Source organism: Puntigrus tetrazona, chromosome 20 (assembly GCF_018831695.1).
Source record: "Puntigrus tetrazona isolate hp1 chromosome 20, ASM1883169v1, whole genome shotgun sequence".
NCBI lineage: Eukaryota > Metazoa > Chordata > Actinopteri > Cypriniformes > Cyprinidae > Puntigrus > Puntigrus tetrazona.
Genome location: NC_056718.1, coordinates 1007375 through 1027276, shown reverse-complemented (window position 1 = coordinate 1027276; position 19902 = coordinate 1007375). Strand labels below are relative to the sequence as shown.

Sequence of the window (19902 nt, the reverse complement as noted above, 5' to 3'; positions counted from 1 at the left end):
GATATGAACCATACCGTTATTATTATTCACTCACAGCTGATTCTAGTGTGTCTGATCTAGTACTCTTTCTTAAATCATTGATCAAATCACCACTTGGACAGACACTGCTCACCTTGTCACCTAAAGACGTTAAATTAGGAGTATAAATATATTTGATAAAATTTGGTCGCACCACCTGACATTCTTTTATTAAACACCTCGAAATGTTAACAAAAGTTTTAAATAAGTGCTGCTAAATGATAAATCACATCCAAAATATGTTTTCAATCATGTAATATGTGTGTGTATGGTTTATTATGTGTATATAACACACACACACACACACACACATACTTTGATAGTATTCACTTGTATGCAATGAATAACACACACACACACACACACATATATATATTACACAAATAAAAACTTTTATTTTGGGTACAATTAATTGTTTGACAGCGCTGGATTAAACACATTGTTCCCAACTCAAACAGAAATATTTACAGAAATTAAATTCTTTTTAAACTTTATTTGTCCTCTCCGCTAGTGCGCAACTACAGAGATTCAAACGTAGACGTTTTACTGAACCCAAAGCACAGGTCCGTGTTATAATACACATGTCTGGAGTGAATGAAGAGTGAGTGAGCGCAGGCTGGGGAGCTCTTCCTCCTCCTCCTCCTCCTCAGTCCCACTGGGAGCTCCTCCTCTCCTCCTCCTCCTCCTCCTCAGTCCCACCGGGAGCTCCTCCTCCTCTTCCTCCTCCTCAGTCCCAGCGGGAGCTCTTCCTCCTCATGCGTCTCTCTCCCTGGCCGTCCACCGCCTCGTACAGCTGCTGCCGGTCGTCCCGGAGCGCGTGCAGGTAGCCCAGGTACCCCACACACAGCGTGAGGCTCAGCAGACCCACGGCCATCACCGGCTTGTTCTGCACATCAACACACGTGTGTGTCAGAGCACAAGCTAATAAACCATCACCAGCACTTATAGTTAACATGAACAAAACGTCAACAATGAAACCTTTATAGGACTATAATATCAGCAGCAGCAATAGAAAAAAGAAAACTCTAACTGTATTGTTATGTAAGAAATCATTAAGATAGTGAGTAAAGATCATGCTCCATAAGACATTTAGCACACTTCCTGCTCTAAATGTATCGAAACTATAACAATTTTATATATTTTTTTAATATCATGCATGTCTTAGAACTTAATTTGGACAATTTTAAAAGAGATTTTCCCTCAGATTTCAGATTTTGAATCTATCCCACACATAAAAACAATGGAAAGCCTCTTTACTCGGCTTTCATCTCAATTTAAAAGAATCGACCCTTGTGACCGAAGTCTTAGACGTTTACTACATTAAGCGCGTCACTTCCGTTTATGAAAAATAAATGATCATGTGATGGATCTACACATATTAAATTGTTATCGGACTAATTAAACTAGCGAGAAGACAGAAGGGCTCGCTCTCAATGTGTTTATATTGAACTTTTGACGCGACGCGGCGGTCTGACGCATGCGCAGAGAGATCAGCTCGTGAGCGTAAGGCCCGAGGAGAAGAAGAAGAAGCGTGAGAAGAGCACTTGCGGGTCTGATGAAGAGCTCGGGGTTGAGCGCGCGGAACAGCGAGGTGGTCGTGACCCCGCGGAGCCCGGGGCCCCTGGAGGCCGAGGCCGAGTCCGCCGCGCCGCCCGCTGCCCCGCTCTCCTGCGCCGGACGCATCGCTCTCCTCCGCGGTCACGAACACACGACGCGCGCGGGGCTCCTGAGGGTCCTCCTGACTCTGACCTACAGGAAAACACACCCGAGTCGCGGCGCACTTCTTCTTCTTTTGGTTAATGGCGGATTGCAAGCTACTTTTAGGTGCACACCGCCCCCTGCTGTAACATCACTGTAGTGCTCAGACTCCGCTCACTAATCCTGCGCCATTTAGAAATTTAAATAATGCTTTCCTGGTGTTTCTTCTCCCCTCGGCCTCCTGAACCCTGTTTTGAAGCGCCTGTCTTTCCTCTGCTATTTTCAATATACACGTTCTCTCTTGGTAATATAACTAGCAAACAGGGCACTGTCTGCTTGTAATAAGACACATTCATTTGGTTCTTCTTTATTTACAGCAGCACCTCACACTTCAGATGATTGAGTTATACGTCACGCTCATCTCCAGATTTATTAGTCCCTCATTCAAACAAAACTGAAGGAAGAGATTTTATGAATAAAGCCTCAGCAGACTGGATTATTTCTGTATCTGTTTCAGCGTGTTGTCAGTGAAGCAGACGCTGTTTATTAGTCAAGTTCATACCTAAGCATTTTCATTCACCTCTGTGGGTTTTTCTTCTCTTCTCGTCTTATATCGATGAACTCATAATAGTATTTGGAGAGCGAGCACATCTCAGGGTTTGTCATGAATACATCTGAACATAAACGAGTGATGAAAGTGCCTCCGTAGACAGGGCCTGATGACGTCTCTGAGGTGGAGCGTGACGAAAAATGATGAAAACAAGCGTGATTTTCTCTGATGATTCATTCACAATAGAGCCGGTGTCACCGGTTAAGAGTATAAACATACTTTTTGTCCTGATTTGAAGAGCTGCAGCAATCACAGACGGAGGCGTTTGAGGTAACACTATCAGCTCTGCCGAGCTCATCAGTAATTGATGCTCTCATTAAAACTGCACACTAACCTACTGGGTTACACACATCTACGGGTTTACTTTATGTGTGAGGAACCCGTCAGAGACAAACTAGACCCTGAATCCACCGAGCATCTACCTGCTGATGAGTACTAAAGTGTGTTGAACCGAGCGTTTGTGTGTGGAGTGCTAGCCGTTCATCCGGTGAGACCTTCTTCTGTTTACACTGCTAACACACCACGAGGATCAGCAAGCAGCCGCTTCAGAGCAGAGCGCTGCCAGAGTCATGGCAACCAAACAGGTGTGGCACCTCCGCCAGGTGTGTTTGACTATCAAATAGCAGAGAGACGCTGCTCCCGAGCGTTCAGTCGAGCAGACGGGAATCAGACCGCATGACAGGTAAGTACTTCACCTTTACTTGCTTTCGTTCAGAGAAGAGAATGTCTGCCGAATAAATCTCAATCTGAAATGTAAATCTGCCGTCTGTTGATAGATAGTATACCTGTCTAAAGAGGGCAAACGTCTCATTAATTGTCCTGCATGTTACGCAGGAGAACCTTTCAGTCTGGAGCCTGATCACTAGACATTTTGCATTAATCAGACTGTTATGAGTTTATTTGTAAAGAATCCAAGAGCTGAAATAAGTATCTAAAATGTCAGTGCTCAGGAACCACTAATCTAAAGAGCCCTTTTCTACTTTAAAGAACATTTTGTTCTTTTAAAATGATCTACACGTGTAAAAAGGTCTTCATGGAACCCTTTATTTTTAAAGGGATGGTTCACTCAAAGATGAAAAATCTGTCAATGTACTCACCTCATGTCGTTTCAAACCTGTAAGACTTTAATTTATCTTCAGAACACAAATTAAGACATTTTGATGAAAGCGAGAGCTTTCTAATCCCTGCATAGACGGCAAGTGTCCATTCACGATCAAGTTCACTTTATTCTGATGGTCCCTTAAACACATTCTGCTGACTAGTTGCACCTACATATATACTAACTCTGACTACAGGTGTAGTAGAGTATTAGTAGACCGGGTTAGAATAAGTTGACACAATAAAGGCTTAACAGATATTAATCAGACAATCAATTATGCTCTACTGAAAGTTAATTGACATGTAGGTGTAAGTTACTTAAAATCAACAAAGCATTCAAAAGGGACCATCAAAATAAAGAAACCTATAGGACAGCATTAAAACAGGCCAGGAGACATCAGCGCTTCAACCTTATTTTATGAAGGAGGGAAAAAAATCTTTGAATAAAGTTAATTTACTTTTCTTTGTGCTCAAAAAGTTTTGTACCAGTGGACTATGTGTTAATGATGTCCTCACTTCGGTTCTGGGATCATTTCTATTAATCTGCTGTCTATTCAGGGTCAGAGAGGTCTCAGAATTCATCCAACATATCTTCATTTGTGTTCTGAACATGAACGCAGGTCTTATGGGTTTGGAGCGACAGGAGTGACATGAATGACAGGATCGTCCTCTTCGGGTGAACTGAACGAACTCCTCAGGAGCGATCTGAAGGCACTGAACTGTTTCGTCCTGACTCCGCAGCATGAACTGGGGCTTCCTGGAGACCGTGCTGAGCGGGGTGAACAAGTACTCCACCGTGGTGGGCCGCGTCTGGCTCTCCATCCTCTTCGTGTTTCGTATCCTGGTGTACGTGGCCGCTGCCGAGCAGGTGTGGAAGGACGAGTTCAAAGACTTTGTGTGCAACACGCAGCAGCCGGGCTGCGAGCAGGTCTGCTTCGACCGCTTCTTCCCCATCTCTCAGGTGCGGTTATGGGCCCTGCAGCTCATCATGGTGTCCACCCCGTCGCTGCTGGTGGCCCTGCACGTGGCGTACAGAGAGCACCGCGAGAGCAAGCACAAGCGGAGGCTGTACCAGGACAAGGGCAGCATCGACGGAGGACTGTTCTTCACCTACATCACCAGCCTGATCCTCAAGACGTCCTTCGAGGTGGGCACTCTGCTGGCTTTCTACTTCCTGTACAGCGGCTTTCACGTGCCCCGCCTCCTCCGCTGCCAGGAGAGCCCCTGTCCCAACACCGTGGACTGCTACATCGCAAAGGCCACCGAGAAGAAAGTCTTCCTTTATATCATGGGCTGCACGTCTATACTGTGCATCGCGCTGAACGTGGTGGAGATGATATACATCATATCGAAGCAGTGCTGGAAGTGCTTCAGTAAGAGGTACGCTCCCGTTCACGAAAGAGGGCCTCCGTCCACGCTCACCCTCGGCTCTCCGCCGCCACTGGCCATGTCCAAAGAGGAAGGGCTTCATTCTGCGCCGGCTGGACACGAAAGCCCAAAGCTCGCTGCCGCATGAGCGCCTCTGCTTTTTCATGCATGCTAGATGCGCTGACAGCAAGGAAGAACAAGAACAATTAGTATGAAGAGGGAAGGGGAAGAGAAAACACTTCTCGTATCTTTTGTTGCACTGTATTCGGACAGAAACTCTTGCTATTTAAATAGCATCTAGTCAAATGAGACGTCAGCATGCCCTCATACTCACAAACCATCAACAAAGACGACACAGTGCAGCCCAGATGACATTAAATACAGGTTCAATTGGAACCAGTTTGTCAACAACAGTATGCTATGTGTGGAGAACAGGAAACTTATGTTGAATATTTAGTATATTTTTAGTCCTGCAAAGTTTATGGTCATATTAATATATTTATTTTTGTATGCTAATTGTGGTACTGTCCAATTGTTAAACCATTTGGTTTAACAATTGTCTTTAACTACTATGTACTTAATCTTTTGATACAATGCACTTAAAGTGTACATGCAAGGTTTTATATTGTACTTGCATTTAAAAAATACCTTTCTGTAGATAAATCTTTAGTTACACCGCTGACCTTCAGCCCACCATTAAACCCACCTCAATAGCAGCTAAAGGCATCTGCAATATAAGGAACACTGTAAACTTTTCTTTATATTAGACATTTGTACACAGTTAAAACACCTAATACAACTGTACTTATGATGACTATATCTATTACATGTCCACAATAAATAACCTTGTAAGATAATCATGGTGGATCAGTGTGTTATTAAAAATTAAGTGGCTTGAGACCAGAAGGCAAAACTAAAGGAGTACAAATTTTAAAGCACCTACCGCTATGGACTGACATACACTACATGAACAAAAATATGGACACCTTCTAATGAACAGGTTAGACTAATTTAGTCATTTCCAGGAGTACAAATGTTAATGTTTAAGCCTATAATGAGATTCAAGGGAATTGTGTGCTTCTATTTTTATAGCAACGGTTTGTACAGGACCCTTTTCTATTCTAACAAGACAATGCCTCTGTGTATAAGCCAAGGTTTAAAAAGACATGATTCATCTAATCAGTGAGGAAGAACTGGACTGGTCTGCAGAATCCATTGGTCTGACTTTAAATGCAGACCTTGAGCCAAAAACTCAGCACCAAAGACATATGGATACGATCCATTTTAGACAAAAAAAAAAAAAAAAAAAAAAAAAGTTGCCACAGAGATGGAAATACAATTTTTAAATACATGAATGATGTTTCCATCTTTGGAAGAGCCTTTTACAGCAGGGGGCCCCAATACTTTTGTCCATATGGTGTATAGAGTCAGTAGATCAACTTCCAATCTCTTTTTGTTACCATTTTTTTTTTTACACTGAGATAAACAAATGGTCAATCTCCTAAACATGCCTCACAGCAGTTTAATAATTTCAATAACTGCAAGTAAGGATGAGACCAACACTGAGTAACAAAATGCAAGCTGTATTAAATTGGTTGCTATTGATTAACATACAGACTGCTGGTGGCAGTAGTTGATCAAAGAGCCACACACAACATTATTGACAAATTTCAGATTTACAAGGTAAACAGGACCAAAACAATTACGAATTATACACAGCACTACATAACATCAGAATTGATAATGATTCACTTTCAGCTGGATAGAAAAAAGTCCAATGGAATATTAAAAATTACGAGTCTATCCAACACTCAAAAAGAAAAATAAAACTCCAAAGGCAACAGAAATGTGCTGAACAGCTTCATAAAGACATACATGCTTTAGAGGTATTTCATCATCTACTGCAACTATAAAGTGAGCTTAACATACACAGTTCTGTTAAGTTATAAACATCACACTAGGGACCTTTAAGATAGTGGGTGTGTAGTGTTTTCTGAATCAAACATCCCACAGCTTCTTGACAAGCAACAGTCGTTCCGCATTCACCTCCAGCTAGAGATCAACTACCAGGTACAACTAATGATTGGGCACCGGTTTGCAGCAACCTTATCCTGAGTTCAAACAACATGACACCAGGGTCTCTACATTAATTCTCTTTTTGAAGGATCACCGTGGGTCGCATTTCATGAAGCTGCTTGAGAAGAATTTCGAAGACCCCAGAAAAAACTTTTTGCACCTCAAAGGTGACGTTGCCAAGCGAGGTCAACTTCTGGGGATTCTTAAACTCAACAAGCTGCAGCATTTCTCTCGAATGCAGCTTGGCATCGGACCTTTTGCACACGACCGTCGCAGTCTTCAGGTGGAAAGCAGTTGTTTTTTTGCGTGCGTTTCCATTCAACGGTACCGTAGCTTTCCTCTTCTGGGGTGTTTTGGTTTCCTGCAGAAACTGAAGAAAGGACACCTCAAATCCCATGGGTTTGAATGAACTCAGCGGCGTATTTTGACCAGAGGCATCTTCCTGTGCCATGGTAGTGCTGGAGGATGTGGAGTCAGAGTTTAAGTCCACATAACTGACTGCAGAACTCCTTGTGGTTCTTAGTCTTGTCGCTCTTTTAGCTCCGAAAGACTTGTCCGATTCACTGTCCCCCTTGCGTGGACGTCCTCTCCTCCTCTTAACTACCACAGATATCTCGGAGCATGTGTCTGTAGAAGGCTTTCCGTCTGACAAATCTGCATCCTCTGTGCTTTCTTTCTCAGAAGTAGGCTTGGAGAACTCAGACTCACTCTGACCAGGCTCAGTGACCTCCTCGTTCTCAGTCGTCTCGATGGAGCTCTCCTCTGAATTATCTGTGTCGTCACTTCTGGAAGCAATGCGCTTGTATCTGGATCGGGGTAACTTTTTACAGTATATGAAGTTGCTTCTCTGTTCTTCTAAATATTGTTTTGGGAGTCCATGCTGAAGATAATGTTTCATTATATTCCGCTCAGAACTGGTCACCGTTTCACAACCCTTTATCATACATGCGTACTGCAATTGCAAGCGTTTGGTGCACATGGCAGAGGCTTCCTCTTGTGATTTTAAAATGGGTTTCCCATATTTGGTCCAGTTATTTGTGTTAGCTTTTCTCTTTTTAACAGCTCCCTTCTTAACTGGTTTCTTATTAGTTTCTCTGTTCTCTTTCTCAACAACGTCAATTTCGTACTTTCTGGGACGACCGAGTTTAACCCCACTCTTGCCTTCCCGTGGGTTCATGAGCAGTCGTTTGTACACATCTTGGTGTTTCTTCATGGTGTGTCGCAGTAGATTTGACCGTGTGCTGTACGCACATTCACATCCTTCCACTGGGCATCTGAACATCCCTTCCACAGGGTCGACTTTCGAGAGCTTGGTCTCTTTATGCTCTTGATCGAAATGGCTGATATATTTCCAGAAAGCGGTGAAAGTCTCTGAGCAGTTTGGTTGATCGCACTGAAACCTGCCCAGGTTGATGCTGCACATCATGGCACCTGCTTTCTCAAGGGTTAATTTGTGGAGCTGAAGGTAGTGCTGGAGCAAGTCTGGAACTGACTGAAAAATACAAGAACAGTCTTTGACTTGACACCTGAACTCATCCACCTCCTTGATGTCTATGTCCAGTTTTTCTTCGCTCTCTTCACTTCTATCCTTGTCCTCGGGCTCCTCTTCATTCTGTTCATCTTGACTGTTGACCTCAAATTTAGGCAAAGCAGACTGGTGCACAGCTTTATAATGTAGGATCAAATTGTGTTGAATTGTAAAAGCTGCCACACAGCCCTGGTGAACACATCGGTAAGGTCTGTAAGGGCTGAAAACGTCATCACCCTCTGGTTTTTTCTCTTTTGTTTTTTTGGGAGATTCCCTCGGCTTTGCCACTCGAGGCTTGCTTGGAGGTTTGGGCTTTTTGTCCAAACACTGATTTAGTGTTTGTACTGGTGCTGTAGGATTCTGGGTAAATGGGGCTATGGGTAGAATCTCTTTTAATGGAGACACGTGGGTTGGGCCAGAAATTGGGGGGGGCTTTGTGGGAAAAAACCCCTTTGCATTCTGATCCATCCGTGGAGTTGCTAAAGAACGACCAGACACAATCACTGATGGCTGAAACGGCATCTGATTGTGTGGAGTTACTGCTGGAGTTCCCACTGCAAGACTTTTGCCTTGAGATACAGAGGTTGACTGCTGGACTAGCAATGGAGTGATGCACTGTGATATTTTGACATTATCATCTCTAGTAGAGCCCGATGCACATGCAACATTGCTCTGCTGTTGACGTGCATCCAAAAGTGGAGTGTTTTTAATCGAAATGGGAATATCTGGCACTAGACAAGGGCTTCCTCTGTCACGCTCTGGGAGCCTGTGATTGGACGGAGACTTCATTTTCATCTTCTTTATGTCTTCCTGTGAAAAGTTGTGAACTGTCAAATAATGGGCTTTGAGGTTGGAGTTGCGGGTGAAAGCCTTGGAACATTTTTGACAGCTGAAAGGGGCAACATTAAACTGGTCTTTCACTCGAGTAAGCATCTCATCTGTGTAATTGTGCAGCTTGACAAGATGTTTAAAAAGAGCATCTTTTGTCATTGCACTGTAAGTGCAACCATTTGCGTCACATGCAAATGGTTTCACATAAGTTTGTATCTCACTGGGTAAATCTTTGGACTCTTTGGGCTTATTAAGCTGTTCACCATTCACTACGGGATTATCCACAGTTCTGGTAACATCACTGTTTTCTCTGTCTAGGTCAAGCTTCTCGAGAGCTTTTTGGATTTCCAACACTTCATCCACATTGGTTATGGGTGTATAATTGGACTGATCACTGACAAGACTTCCTGAAACCGCAGATGAAATGGTGTGAATTAGGCTATCATTTGAGCTCACCTCACCCAATTGTGAAACTGACTCGTCGGGGACTTCAGCTGTTTTCCCCACAGGTTGTGGCTCACTTTGAGGTTCATTCTGAATCAAATTTGAGGCATGCTGTGGATCCCCACTGAGGGGACTTGCAACAGACATTTGTGAGCAGGAACTGTCGACACTCGATCCACGAGGCAAACTGCTTTTTTTGTGTAGGTCTCCAGCCAATATCTGTTCACGTAGTCTTTCTTTGACACTCTTTTCAGACACCAGGTTCTGAGCAAGACTTGCCATGGCTGCCAGAAGTCCATCGTTTGATAGGTCACTCACATTGCTGTTGGTTGTTTTTTCCTTAATATCTTTCATTTTGTTTAAAGCATCAGCTTGAAGAATCTGACTGACGTGATCTGATGAACCACTATTGAGGCTGGATGTAGATTGGTCATCAGCCAACAACTGTGTAAGAAGAGGATCACTGACACTATCATTAAACAGTGGGTTAGACATCTCAGAATAACTTGCTTGTAGCTGATGTTTGACACTACCAGTGTGCTGTATGACACTAGTTTCTGACATGCGACTGCTCTGAGCATATGGACCACACGGGTTTGAAACCATCTGCTGTTCATGTCCTGAGCTTGCACACAGATTTGACGGGCTTTGTTTCAACACTCCTCCCGTCTGTTTGTCACTGCCAGTGTAGGTGCCATTGGCTTGGGGAAAAGTGACATTCGGGAATAATTTTGGATCAAGAGGTCCCTTAGGCTGTGGCAGGTTCACATATGAAGATGATGTTGGATGAGGTGAGTTAAGAAGATCAAGAAATGAGCTGGGGAGGTCTGCTGTCAGGTCAGCTTCATCAAATGGCTTGCAATAAGCCCGCTTAGATAAATGTCCTCCAAGAGATTTGGGACTCGGGAATTCTCTATAACACCTGCAGCAAATAAACTTGCCATCTTTAACAATGGCAGGCCACTTGGTTCTTCTGCTTCGCTTAACTCTTTTGCTGTCCCCATCACTGGACACATTACCAGTGTTAATTTGAGAGTTTAGAGAATTCCCATTTGTTGGAGGAGTTTCGTTGTTAAGTGGCAAACCTAAAGCTTTCTCTCCAAATCTCTCCAACTTCACCAAAGACTGGGTATTGGTTATTGCAGAGAATGATTCATTGTTTGTTTTCTGCGAGTAAGCTGCTGAGGAATCTCTGGGAACGGAATTGTTCACATTGTCAGTGTAAGGGCAGTGAGCAGTTCCCAGATTCGTCTCTGCTACTGAATTAACGGCTGCCACCACATTCGGACTCATGACTTGCTGCGGTGGAATGAGATTGCCAAGTGAATGCAGACTGTCATCTGAGATGCCATTAAGTTTTTGAACACTGTCTGCTTGAGCTGGTACTGGGTTAACATTAGGATTATTATGCGGTTGTAGAGTAGTATAGCTCATTACTCTCTGCTGTGCATTGTCACTAGAAGCTGCATTCAGGTGAGTAAAATGACCGCTTGGAAGAGTGTTCATGTTTTGGGTCATTGACTGAGAATGACATGACTGTTGCTGGAGTACTGAATTGTTCCTGGGGTCCCACAAATGGTCTGCTGCCATTTGAGGCTGATTTGTGCCATTTCCAAGCTGAGACAGAACGATAGGATCTAAAATATTGTCCATTTCATTGGTACGGATATGCCCTGGGGAAGCAGTGACATGAGAGGAGACAGAAGGATAGTTGGGGTTTGCACAGTTGTTTTGGTAAGCAGGAGGCTGGACAAGCGGATTCTGTGGCTGGACACCAAGCCCAGGGACTCTTTGGCCCAGCTGGTGTTGTGGATTGACAACTTTATTGTGGCTCCCATTTACAGGAACCGATCTGAGTGTGGACTTGACTGCCGGATTGTTCTTCTTTGCTAGTTTCCACTGCGTGTAAAAGTCAGGATGAACAGCCTTCATGTGTTTAGTAACGCTTCTGTAAGAGCTATAGTCTCGAGTACATGATTCATGTGGGCATTTGTGTCTTTCTTTGACCACTTGGGCAATGTTTGTGTCTAGCGGTTTCACAGGTTTGTTCTCTAACACTTGTCCATTATTTGGCACAGAAGCCATTTGTATTGGAACTGTCTGAGAAACAGGAGGAAGCATCTGACCCAGTGAGACAAGTGGTGTTGCATTTTGGGAAGTTTGTGTTGGAGCTGTCATGTTACTGCTATACACGCTCTGATATGATGTCTGAACCGGAGCCAAAGGATTAGGATTGTACTGCCTAAATAGTTCATTGTTATTGTTGTATAATGGAGTAGCACCTGAATCAACTGTCTGCTGCTGACTGTCAGCCGGTGGGACAGGCAGGAAGTCCTCCAATACGCTCTGGTATGAAGAGGTAGATGGCATGGGATCTGAATCACTCATCAAGGCTTCCAGAAGCGATTCTTCAGGTCTATGCTGATTTAGGTGAGGCATGTGAGTGTCCAGGGCTGACTGGCCCAAGAGGTCTTTGATCTGGGGGATATGCTGATGGATCGGATTTTGATGGATGTGTTGTTGCTCAGGTTTACTTGTCCCAGAATTGACACACTCTTGAGCAGAAACCGTAAAAGCGCTATTTAGCATGTTTTCAACAGAATGCTTTACTATCACCATGCCAGGTGGACGATCCACCTGAGACCCTGTGCCAGTGTCGTTCAGAGGGGTGATAGAGAGCAAGTCAGGCTGAGCAGAGCCCTGGTCGTTGGGATTGGAGTGGTCTGGATAATGGTCTGCTAGCCGAACACTTGGTTTACTGTCAGTGCACTGGCCTTCCACTTTTGTGACATGGCCCTCTGCATGGAGGTCTAACTCAGACTGTGAATGAAACACTTTACCACAGTCTGGTGCTTTGCAGGTAAATGTTTTGTAATGCTGTGCCTCGTGGTCATACAGTTTGTAGGATTCATGAAAAATCTTGCCACAACCCGGAAACATACACTTAGCCTTAAAGATCGGGTGGTCTTTCTTATGTACAATAAGTTCAGCATTGGAGTCAAAGCTGGCTTTGCAATTAAGCTGTATGCAAATGTACGGTTTGCTGCCACAGTGCATCTGAAGGTGATCGTTTAGGTGATCGACACTGACAAACTGGCGACGGCAATACTGGCACACTACTTTTGTGCTCTGCATTTCAAGGAATCGCTTCGCTTCTTCATTGTCGCCATGATCCTTTACATGGGCAACAAGATTACGGAAATATTTAAACCCCCTCCTGCAGCTTTGGACCGGACAAATATTCCCGTCGCAAGAGTCATTGGCATCTCTACCGCTAAGTTTGTTGCAAAGCCCACCATAGTTATTTTTTGCCTTTTTCACTTTTTGAATTTCGCTGCTTTTAGCTTTCAGGGCAGCTATGACGGGAGCTGCCGTTTTGGGGTTAGCCAACTGCTTGCTAGTCTTCATTGCAGCGAGACGCTCTTTGCATGAAAGTTTGACATGCGATGCAACGTGTGGTTCAAGAGTCTCTCTCGCTTCAAATGTCTCTGTACATATTGGGCAGGTATAGCGTCCATCTTTGAAGTGAGTCTGTGCATGACGCACTATTCGGTGGCCGAGGAACTCCTTATCGCATAAAACACAGTACTGCATGTAAGCTTGCCAATTTCTGAACCTGGCTGAGACGAAACCTTTTTCTCTCAGCTTTTTCATTTCTCGGTTCTTCTGCCTTTGATCTGCTATTTCATTAAGTTCATTTGTTGCATCCACAAAACACTTTGAGACGTCCTTGAACTCCTCACCAAATACGCTGGTCTCTCCGCCTAAGCCCTCAGGGTCACCATCGTTCAGTTCATCAATGGAGGACACAATTGAGGCCTCTTCCCCCATAAGACCTAAACAGTGGCGCTTTAATGCCTTCCAGTTCCAGAACTCAGGATCAAAAGGCCACTGGGTCTTGAGGACTAAAAGGAGCTCACATCGCAGTGAGTTTGGTACTGGAAGATCTTCCTCATCCAGCTTCTGGTCTGGCTCGTTGTAAAGAGTTTCCACAGCATAGTAGGAGTCCACGGTTGGCTCCAGAAGAAACTCCGTCAGCTGGCAGGCCCTTTTGACCTCCAGGTCTGAGGGTAAGAGGCAGGAGATGGTTTTGCAGACAGTGGCCTTGGTGCTTCCTTCGCACGACTCCAAACGCAGAGCTCGTATACAGAGCTCAATGCAAGTTGAAAGTCCAGCTTTGTCCATCTGGTGATTTGGAAAAGGAATATTTAGTATTTCGCATCACATTCAAAATTAACGACATGAAATGACGAAAAGAGAAGGCTCACCTCTGACTGGATGACCTTAATGAAAAAGAGCAGGTGGAACACAGTCTTGGACAGAAATGAAATCTGACGGCATCTGTCCAAAAAGCCTTGTTCTGAAGTCTCTAATCGTTTAAGCAGTTTCCCCCAGAAAAGAGTCAACTCCCTGCAAGAGAACACACAACATCTCTCAAATTACTTAGAAATGAAAGACGACATTAAAGTAGCACTTACACAAAGTCTTTTTAAAACTATTTATCATAGCTGCAGCAAATTCTTATTTGTCATTTCTTAGATCTGCATGGATTATTCTGGCATTGGTAAGGTTTGTGACTTGCCAAGCACAGTAGGAGTCCTCTTGAAGAATCTGACGGGTCAAAAAACCAGAACACAATGTAAACGCAGCTTTCTCATCACCGTCTGCTTCAAGGTTGCAAATCATGTCTAAAGCATCACGACAGTCCACTCTTGAGAGCTGAAATGGCAGGGAAAGAAGTCGGATGTGAGCCCTGTTTGATGAGCTTTTTTTAACACTATGCACTATCCCATTCAAAAGATTGCAGTGGAAATAATTAATGCTTTAAATCAAACGTGATGATAAAGAAATTTATACGAGTACAAAATATATATTTTTTGCTGATAAACTGAAAAACAGAAATCAACTTTTTTTCAAAAATGATACTAAAATTCAGTTTTGAAATCACAAGAATAAAGTGCATTTTAAAAAAATAATAAACAGAAAACAATTACTTTAGTAAAATTATAGTGCTGAATTATAGTACTGAATACTGAACTGGATCAAAAAGGTTTAAAACCACTTAAAATGTGTATTTCAAAATGTTAAGGTTTTTGCTGTAATTTACATCACATAAATGCAGGCTTGGTGAGCAAAAGAGAGTTCTTGAGAAGATAAAAATAAATAAATTGACTGGTAGGTTATATTGTGAGTAAACAGTCCACTGCCTTACCTCCTCCATTACAAGATCCTGTGGAGCAGCAGTGCACAAACAAACCAGGTACATCTGCTTAAAGTGTCCCTTCTCCTCAAACTCTGAGAGCTCAGCACAGGCCTTGGCCAGCGATGCAGCCTGATCCACACAGCTCTCTTTGATCAGGTGCTTCACTCGCATCCGCAGCAGGGTCTGTCCTTCCACAGCCAGGAACTCACAGACTACAGAGCAGAGACAATGCTGGCGCATTACAGACTGACAGGTCAACTCAACAGTTCTGTTGTCATATTTGAAGAAAGAAAAAACGTTATTTAACAGGATCTCAATAGAGGGCGACACGGGAGAGCAGTCGTCGCAGCACAGCTTTCTCATCCGACTCGGTTCTGATTGCAATTTTTGAGTACATATATGAATGGGGAAGCCTCCTCCTTACCGCCATCAACTGTTACCAACGGTACTGACTTTCACTTAACCAGCCACACCAAAGCAAACAGGAGGAGAGCATAAAACTAGAAATATAAATATATAGTTCACTGATACGAGGTATGTTTGTGTGTTGGAGTAGCAGCGAGCGATCGGTGTAAGCATCACGAGAGCGTCTGACAGCTGATGCTTCCATATGCTCTTTATAATGGCTTTGATGCGAACACTGATCGCTCGCTGAGTCCCTGCTTCCCTCTCCGCTGAGATTTTTTACTGTCCCGTCCCAATCGCATGAATAATACTGATTTTGTTTCAGTATTATTCACGTCCGCCTCTAGTTTTCAACATAGTCTGAGGATAAGGAGCAGCACCTTTCTCTTGCGGTGGCATGTTATTGGTGAGAACGCCCTGCAGCGTGGGATTGCTCCAGACCCCTTGCTCTCGCGCGATGGAGGACAAAATCATCAGATTGCTGATCCCCTTCTGATGGACCAGAGAATGGGCAATCTGCACAGACATAACAGCACACAAAATAAAACATGTGCATTTGTGACCTGGACTACAAAAGCAGTCATGGGGTGTATTATCTGAAAACGAGATCCTGGAGTCTTTCCGCTGATGTCTGGTGTGTTAGGATACGACGGTATTACACACAACTGAAAATTTGGAAGCTGAGGGGGCAAATAATTTTAATATTGAGACAGTCGCCTTTAAAGTTGTCTAAATGAAGTTCTTAGCAATGCATATTACTAATCTTGAATCAAGTTCTGCATTTTTTTGTTTAGTACAGTAGAACACATTAAATGGCGCTTTTCCACTGCAAGGTACAGAAAGGTACGGTTCACTTTTGGGGGGTTTTCCACTAGGTACAGCACCTGGAGCCTGTTTTTTTTTTTAGTTCCACTTCGGCTGAGGATCCAAGCGTACCGTACTGTACCAAAACATGATGTGTGAACTCTGCTGATCACCGATTGGCTGGAGAGAATTGACCTTGCCAGCGATGCATCGACCTGAACTTCTGTTTCAAAAGTTAGCTGGTGATGTGCTTTTAGATCCGTCGGGCAAACCAAGTGTTATTGCCATCATTCCCAAGCTTTCTCATATTTTGTGTTTCGTTGGGCTGCCCTCAGCCTCTTGTCAAACTCCTTCGTCTTGCAGTTAAAGACATCCACGTGCCGAGAATGAAGAACACCTTTCCTTCGGTATGCTCCATCTCTGTGTTTGTTTGTGTATCATACCGCGCAGTGAAAAAAGCGCCAAAAGGGGACCAATGTAAGCACTAGCATTTAGAAACTTCAGACTTGTAAATTTACCTGGACAGATGACCTGAACCTGTCCCACAATGCATCTGGGATATTCCGGGGCAGAGAAAGCAGCAACTCCGCACAGCTCCTGCAGAAAGAAAGGCAACAAATACTTCTAAACCCGCCGCCGACGGATAGGAAAGAGAATCAGCTGTTTGCATACTCACAGCGAGAGTCTTTCGAGCACGACCGGCACCTCTTCACACTGGGCCGAAAGGTACGGGGACGCCTGCGAGAAGCTCAGCAGGGCAATGATGTAGACCTCCAGAACCGGCAACGGCTCCTCCTCCATCCTCCACAGACTGGCGTACTCCACCAGCGTCTGCGCCAGCACAAACACCCATGTCAATACACCACGCCCTCGTCTGTGGAGCTCACCATCACGAGAACCATGATCACATGTAAAAATAAAAGACCACTCTCTCACAAGCACAACATTATTAAGAGAGCACGTCTGCATGAGGTGTTCAGTTCAGTGTGCTGTTAAAGGGACACTGTAGAAATCAGGAGTCACACGTGCTGACCGTCACGATCACTTCTCAAACAGGAGGTGCTGGGTTCATTACCTCACTCCAAAGAGCTTCAGTTCACCGTTCATTTACTCTTCAGCCTCAGCTCACACGCCGCTAACGGTCATCATAGAAGTGTGGTGTTGGTATTATGATAATCTGACACGTCACTCCCATATTGTGAACAGTGACAGACAAGTTTAGTGAAATAAATAACACACAGTCACAGTAAATGGTTACTAAATGACCTCTAAATGACCGCCTGAGTAAGAGAAAAGAACAGGAGCAAGAGTCTGGAAACACAAATGTTTTCCTATTCTCTGTTTTCATGCTTAACCCTTCTGTGCATGTGGACACTTTCAAAAAGGTTCAAAATTACAAATCGCTCAATTACAGCGAACGCACGGGATGGACAGATTCTGATGTTTCGTGTCTGATATTAACGAGCATCTTCTAAATACACTACAAAGCATCCGTTCAAGAGTTTAAGTTTAAGGTTGTGAAACAGCAGCAATGTAGTGTTTCCCTGGTTACGGCTTATAAATAACACTTTTTAGAGGTATTTAGCGAAATGGAAAGTCACCGAATCGTTTCTGGAGACCATCAGTAATAACAGATTTATAACAGCACTGATGATAGGCTTTCCTACCAATATTTGGCACATCTACCTCCGTCTGCTCGGTATTTCTCTGCTCTTTTACCCATCTTCAGTGCGTCTCCGGCCTCCGTTTCTCTCTTTTGGTAATATTTTCAGAGAAATGGTTGTTGAGGCACGTCTGGAGCTGATTCGGACCAGTGCTAGCTTCACAAAACTTGACTCACGCTAACAGACGTGAAGTCACGCTGAACTCCGCTTTTAGGGGCAGCCTGCTTTCTTATGAATGTGTCCGAAATAAACAGCAGAAAGCGTGCGGATGTAATTAGCTTTGGACAGTCGTGTTAGGCGCTGTGAAGAACAGTCGATCCTCAGGAGGACAAAACTACTTCACATGACAGGCTCTCGGGTCACCCTCCTGAGCGAACTGCACTTTGATTTCTATCAAACCTATAGATAAGACAGAAACAGAGAGGCAGACTCCTTCAGATGCAGAATAAATCACGCAGTCTGGTTCTGGAGGGGTTTATTAACCATATCATCTGATATTTACAGCCAACACCGAACACAGAGGTCAGGCACGCCTCATCAGGAGCGAGACGGCCATCACAGCAGACCACACTCTAAAGGTCAGAGGTCATCGCTGCCGATCTCATCGGGACACCAGCTGTATTTATCCCTAAATCATCAGACCTGCCTGCAGCGATCTGACCGGAGTAATGGTCAGCTACAGACCGAGGCTGAAGATCACTACAAGGATCATTGAAACATCTGTATTCAAGTCTCAAAGGAAACCACAGAGGCTCATGGTTTACTTGTTAAATATCATCACAGGTAAGATGTAGGGAATAATGAAGACGATTACGCCATTAATCATGATTAGTGCACGACTGATCGTGTAATTTATCGAAATGTGACAAGCTCATTTATAAAGCAGTAGTGTGTAAGCAGGGAGATAGAGATATTACACACAGATACTGGACGGGTATCAGATAGCATGTGAGATTTATCAGGATCTGTGAAGGAGAAGCAGCACAAACACAGACTGAGAGACCCGAGTTAAACATGTGAACACGACACGCCCTTCAGAACGGGTTTCTGGAGCAGAAGCACAGGCTTATTTGAAGAAACAGACAACAACACAAAGATGATCAGGATATTGAGTAAAGATCACCTTCCATGAAGATGTTTCCTTGCTTGGATATATACATAAATGTCATGATTGATTAGTATCAATAAAAAGGCGACTTTCTCAATATTTAGATTTTTTGCACCCTCAGAATCCTCTAGATGCATCTCAGACAGTCCAGATCTAAAGTTCACAACATCACGGTCCAGAGTCACAAACATCCTGCAAAGTATCACCAGAAACTATTGTTCACGTCCAAATACTGGATGTCTGCAATGAAGCTGGACTCTAGTGTGGGTTTACAATCTCTCTCTGTATTACCACACACTCACACACACACACACAGAGACAGACACAGAGACAGACACACACACACAGAGACAGAGACACACACACAGAGACAGACACACACACACAGACAGAGACACACACACACACAGACAGAGACACACACACACACAGACAGAGACACACACACACACAGACAGAGACACACACACACAGACAGAGACACACACACACAGAGAGACACACACACACACAGAGACACACACACACACACAGAGACACACACACAGAGACACACACACAGAGAGACACACACAGAGACACACACACACAGAGACACACACACACACACACACACACACACACACAGACAGAGACACACACACAGACAGAGACACACACACACAGACAGAGACACACACACACAGACAGAGACACACACACACAGACAGAGACACACACACACAGACAGAGACACACACACAGAGACAGACAGACAGACACACACACACACACACACACACACACACACACACACACACAGAGGGATTCTCACGGTCCAGAAACGTCCCTCACAAGAGCAGAGTGATATTCTGCAGTCCTCCTAACACACACAGCGTCCTGAGAAACATCACGACAGATATGTGGGTCAGTGGAGCAGCAGAGCCCCTTCAGATGAAGATCGGAGCGCTGCGGGCCAGAGGACGGAGAACACTGATCTTCATGCTCTCTCTGAAGACACACCGAACGCTGCCTTTCACAACCACCGGCCAGAACAACATTACTGTA

At 44.2% G+C, this 19902-nt stretch overlaps 3 protein-coding genes across 7 annotated transcripts in view; 1 reads left to right on the top strand and 2 right to left on the bottom strand.

The window, feature by feature from the left end:
- Positions 1-389: 389 nt before the first annotated feature.
- Positions 390-1849, bottom strand: smim8 (small integral membrane protein 8). 2 transcript variants are annotated; one of them, XM_043218582.1, is made up of 2 exons: positions 1563-1849; positions 390-904 (listed from the first exon to the last, which is right to left on the bottom strand). In XM_043218582.1, exons 1-2 carry the CDS (start codon positions 1699-1701, stop codon positions 708-710), a joined length of 336 nt encoding a protein of 111 aa, XP_043074517.1. In that variant the 5' UTR covers positions 1702-1849; the 3' UTR covers positions 390-707. The 2 variants fall into 2 exon arrangements, with proteins under 2 accessions (XP_043074517.1, XP_043074518.1); XM_043218583.1 differs by having other exon boundaries at positions 1567-1825.
- A 153-nt stretch (positions 1850-2002) lies between these two features.
- On the top strand, positions 2003-5647 carry gjb7 (gap junction protein beta 7). Of its 4 annotated transcripts, none has more exons than XM_043218581.1 (2): positions 2003-3008; positions 4166-5647. In XM_043218581.1, the coding sequence occupies exon 2, from the start codon at positions 4167-4169 to the stop codon at positions 4938-4940; it is 774 nt and encodes a 257-aa protein (XP_043074516.1). In that variant the 5' UTR covers positions 2003-3008; position 4166; the 3' UTR covers positions 4941-5647. The 4 variants fall into 4 exon arrangements, with proteins under 4 accessions (XP_043074516.1, XP_043074513.1, XP_043074515.1 ...); XM_043218578.1 differs by having other exon boundaries at positions 4045-5647; XM_043218580.1 differs by having other exon boundaries at positions 3983-5647.
- A 712-nt stretch (positions 5648-6359) lies between these two features.
- The window catches only part of znf292b (zinc finger protein 292b), a 14806-nt gene continuing 1263 nt past the window's right edge, over positions 6360-19902 (bottom strand). Inside the window, exons 2-8 of the mRNA XM_043218577.1 lie at positions 16760-16914; positions 16602-16680; positions 15660-15795; positions 14884-15086; positions 14254-14390; positions 13940-14081; positions 6360-13856 (exon numbers count right to left, since the gene is read on the bottom strand). Of these exons, the coding sequence (XP_043074512.1) occupies positions 6939-13856; positions 13940-14081; positions 14254-14390; positions 14884-15086; positions 15660-15795; positions 16602-16680; positions 16760-16914 (7770 nt within the window). The 3' untranslated portion in view covers positions 6360-6938. The remainder of the gene's footprint in view (positions 13857-13939; positions 14082-14253; positions 14391-14883; positions 15087-15659; positions 15796-16601; positions 16681-16759; positions 16915-19902) is intronic.

Excerpts from the sequence above, each read along its gene's own strand:
- smim8 (XM_043218582.1), bottom strand. The coding sequence starts at position 1,701 with ATGCGTCCGGCGCAGGAGAGCGGGGCAGCGGGCGGCGCGGCGGACTCG. Across the intron at positions 905-1,562 it reads GCTCTTCATCAGACCCGCAA|AACAAGCCGGTGATGGCCGT; the intron begins GTGCTCTTCTCA and ends GTTGATGTGCAG.
- gjb7 (XM_043218581.1), top strand. The coding sequence starts at position 4,167 with ATGAACTGGGGCTTCCTGGAGACCGTGCTGAGCGGGGTGAACAAGTAC.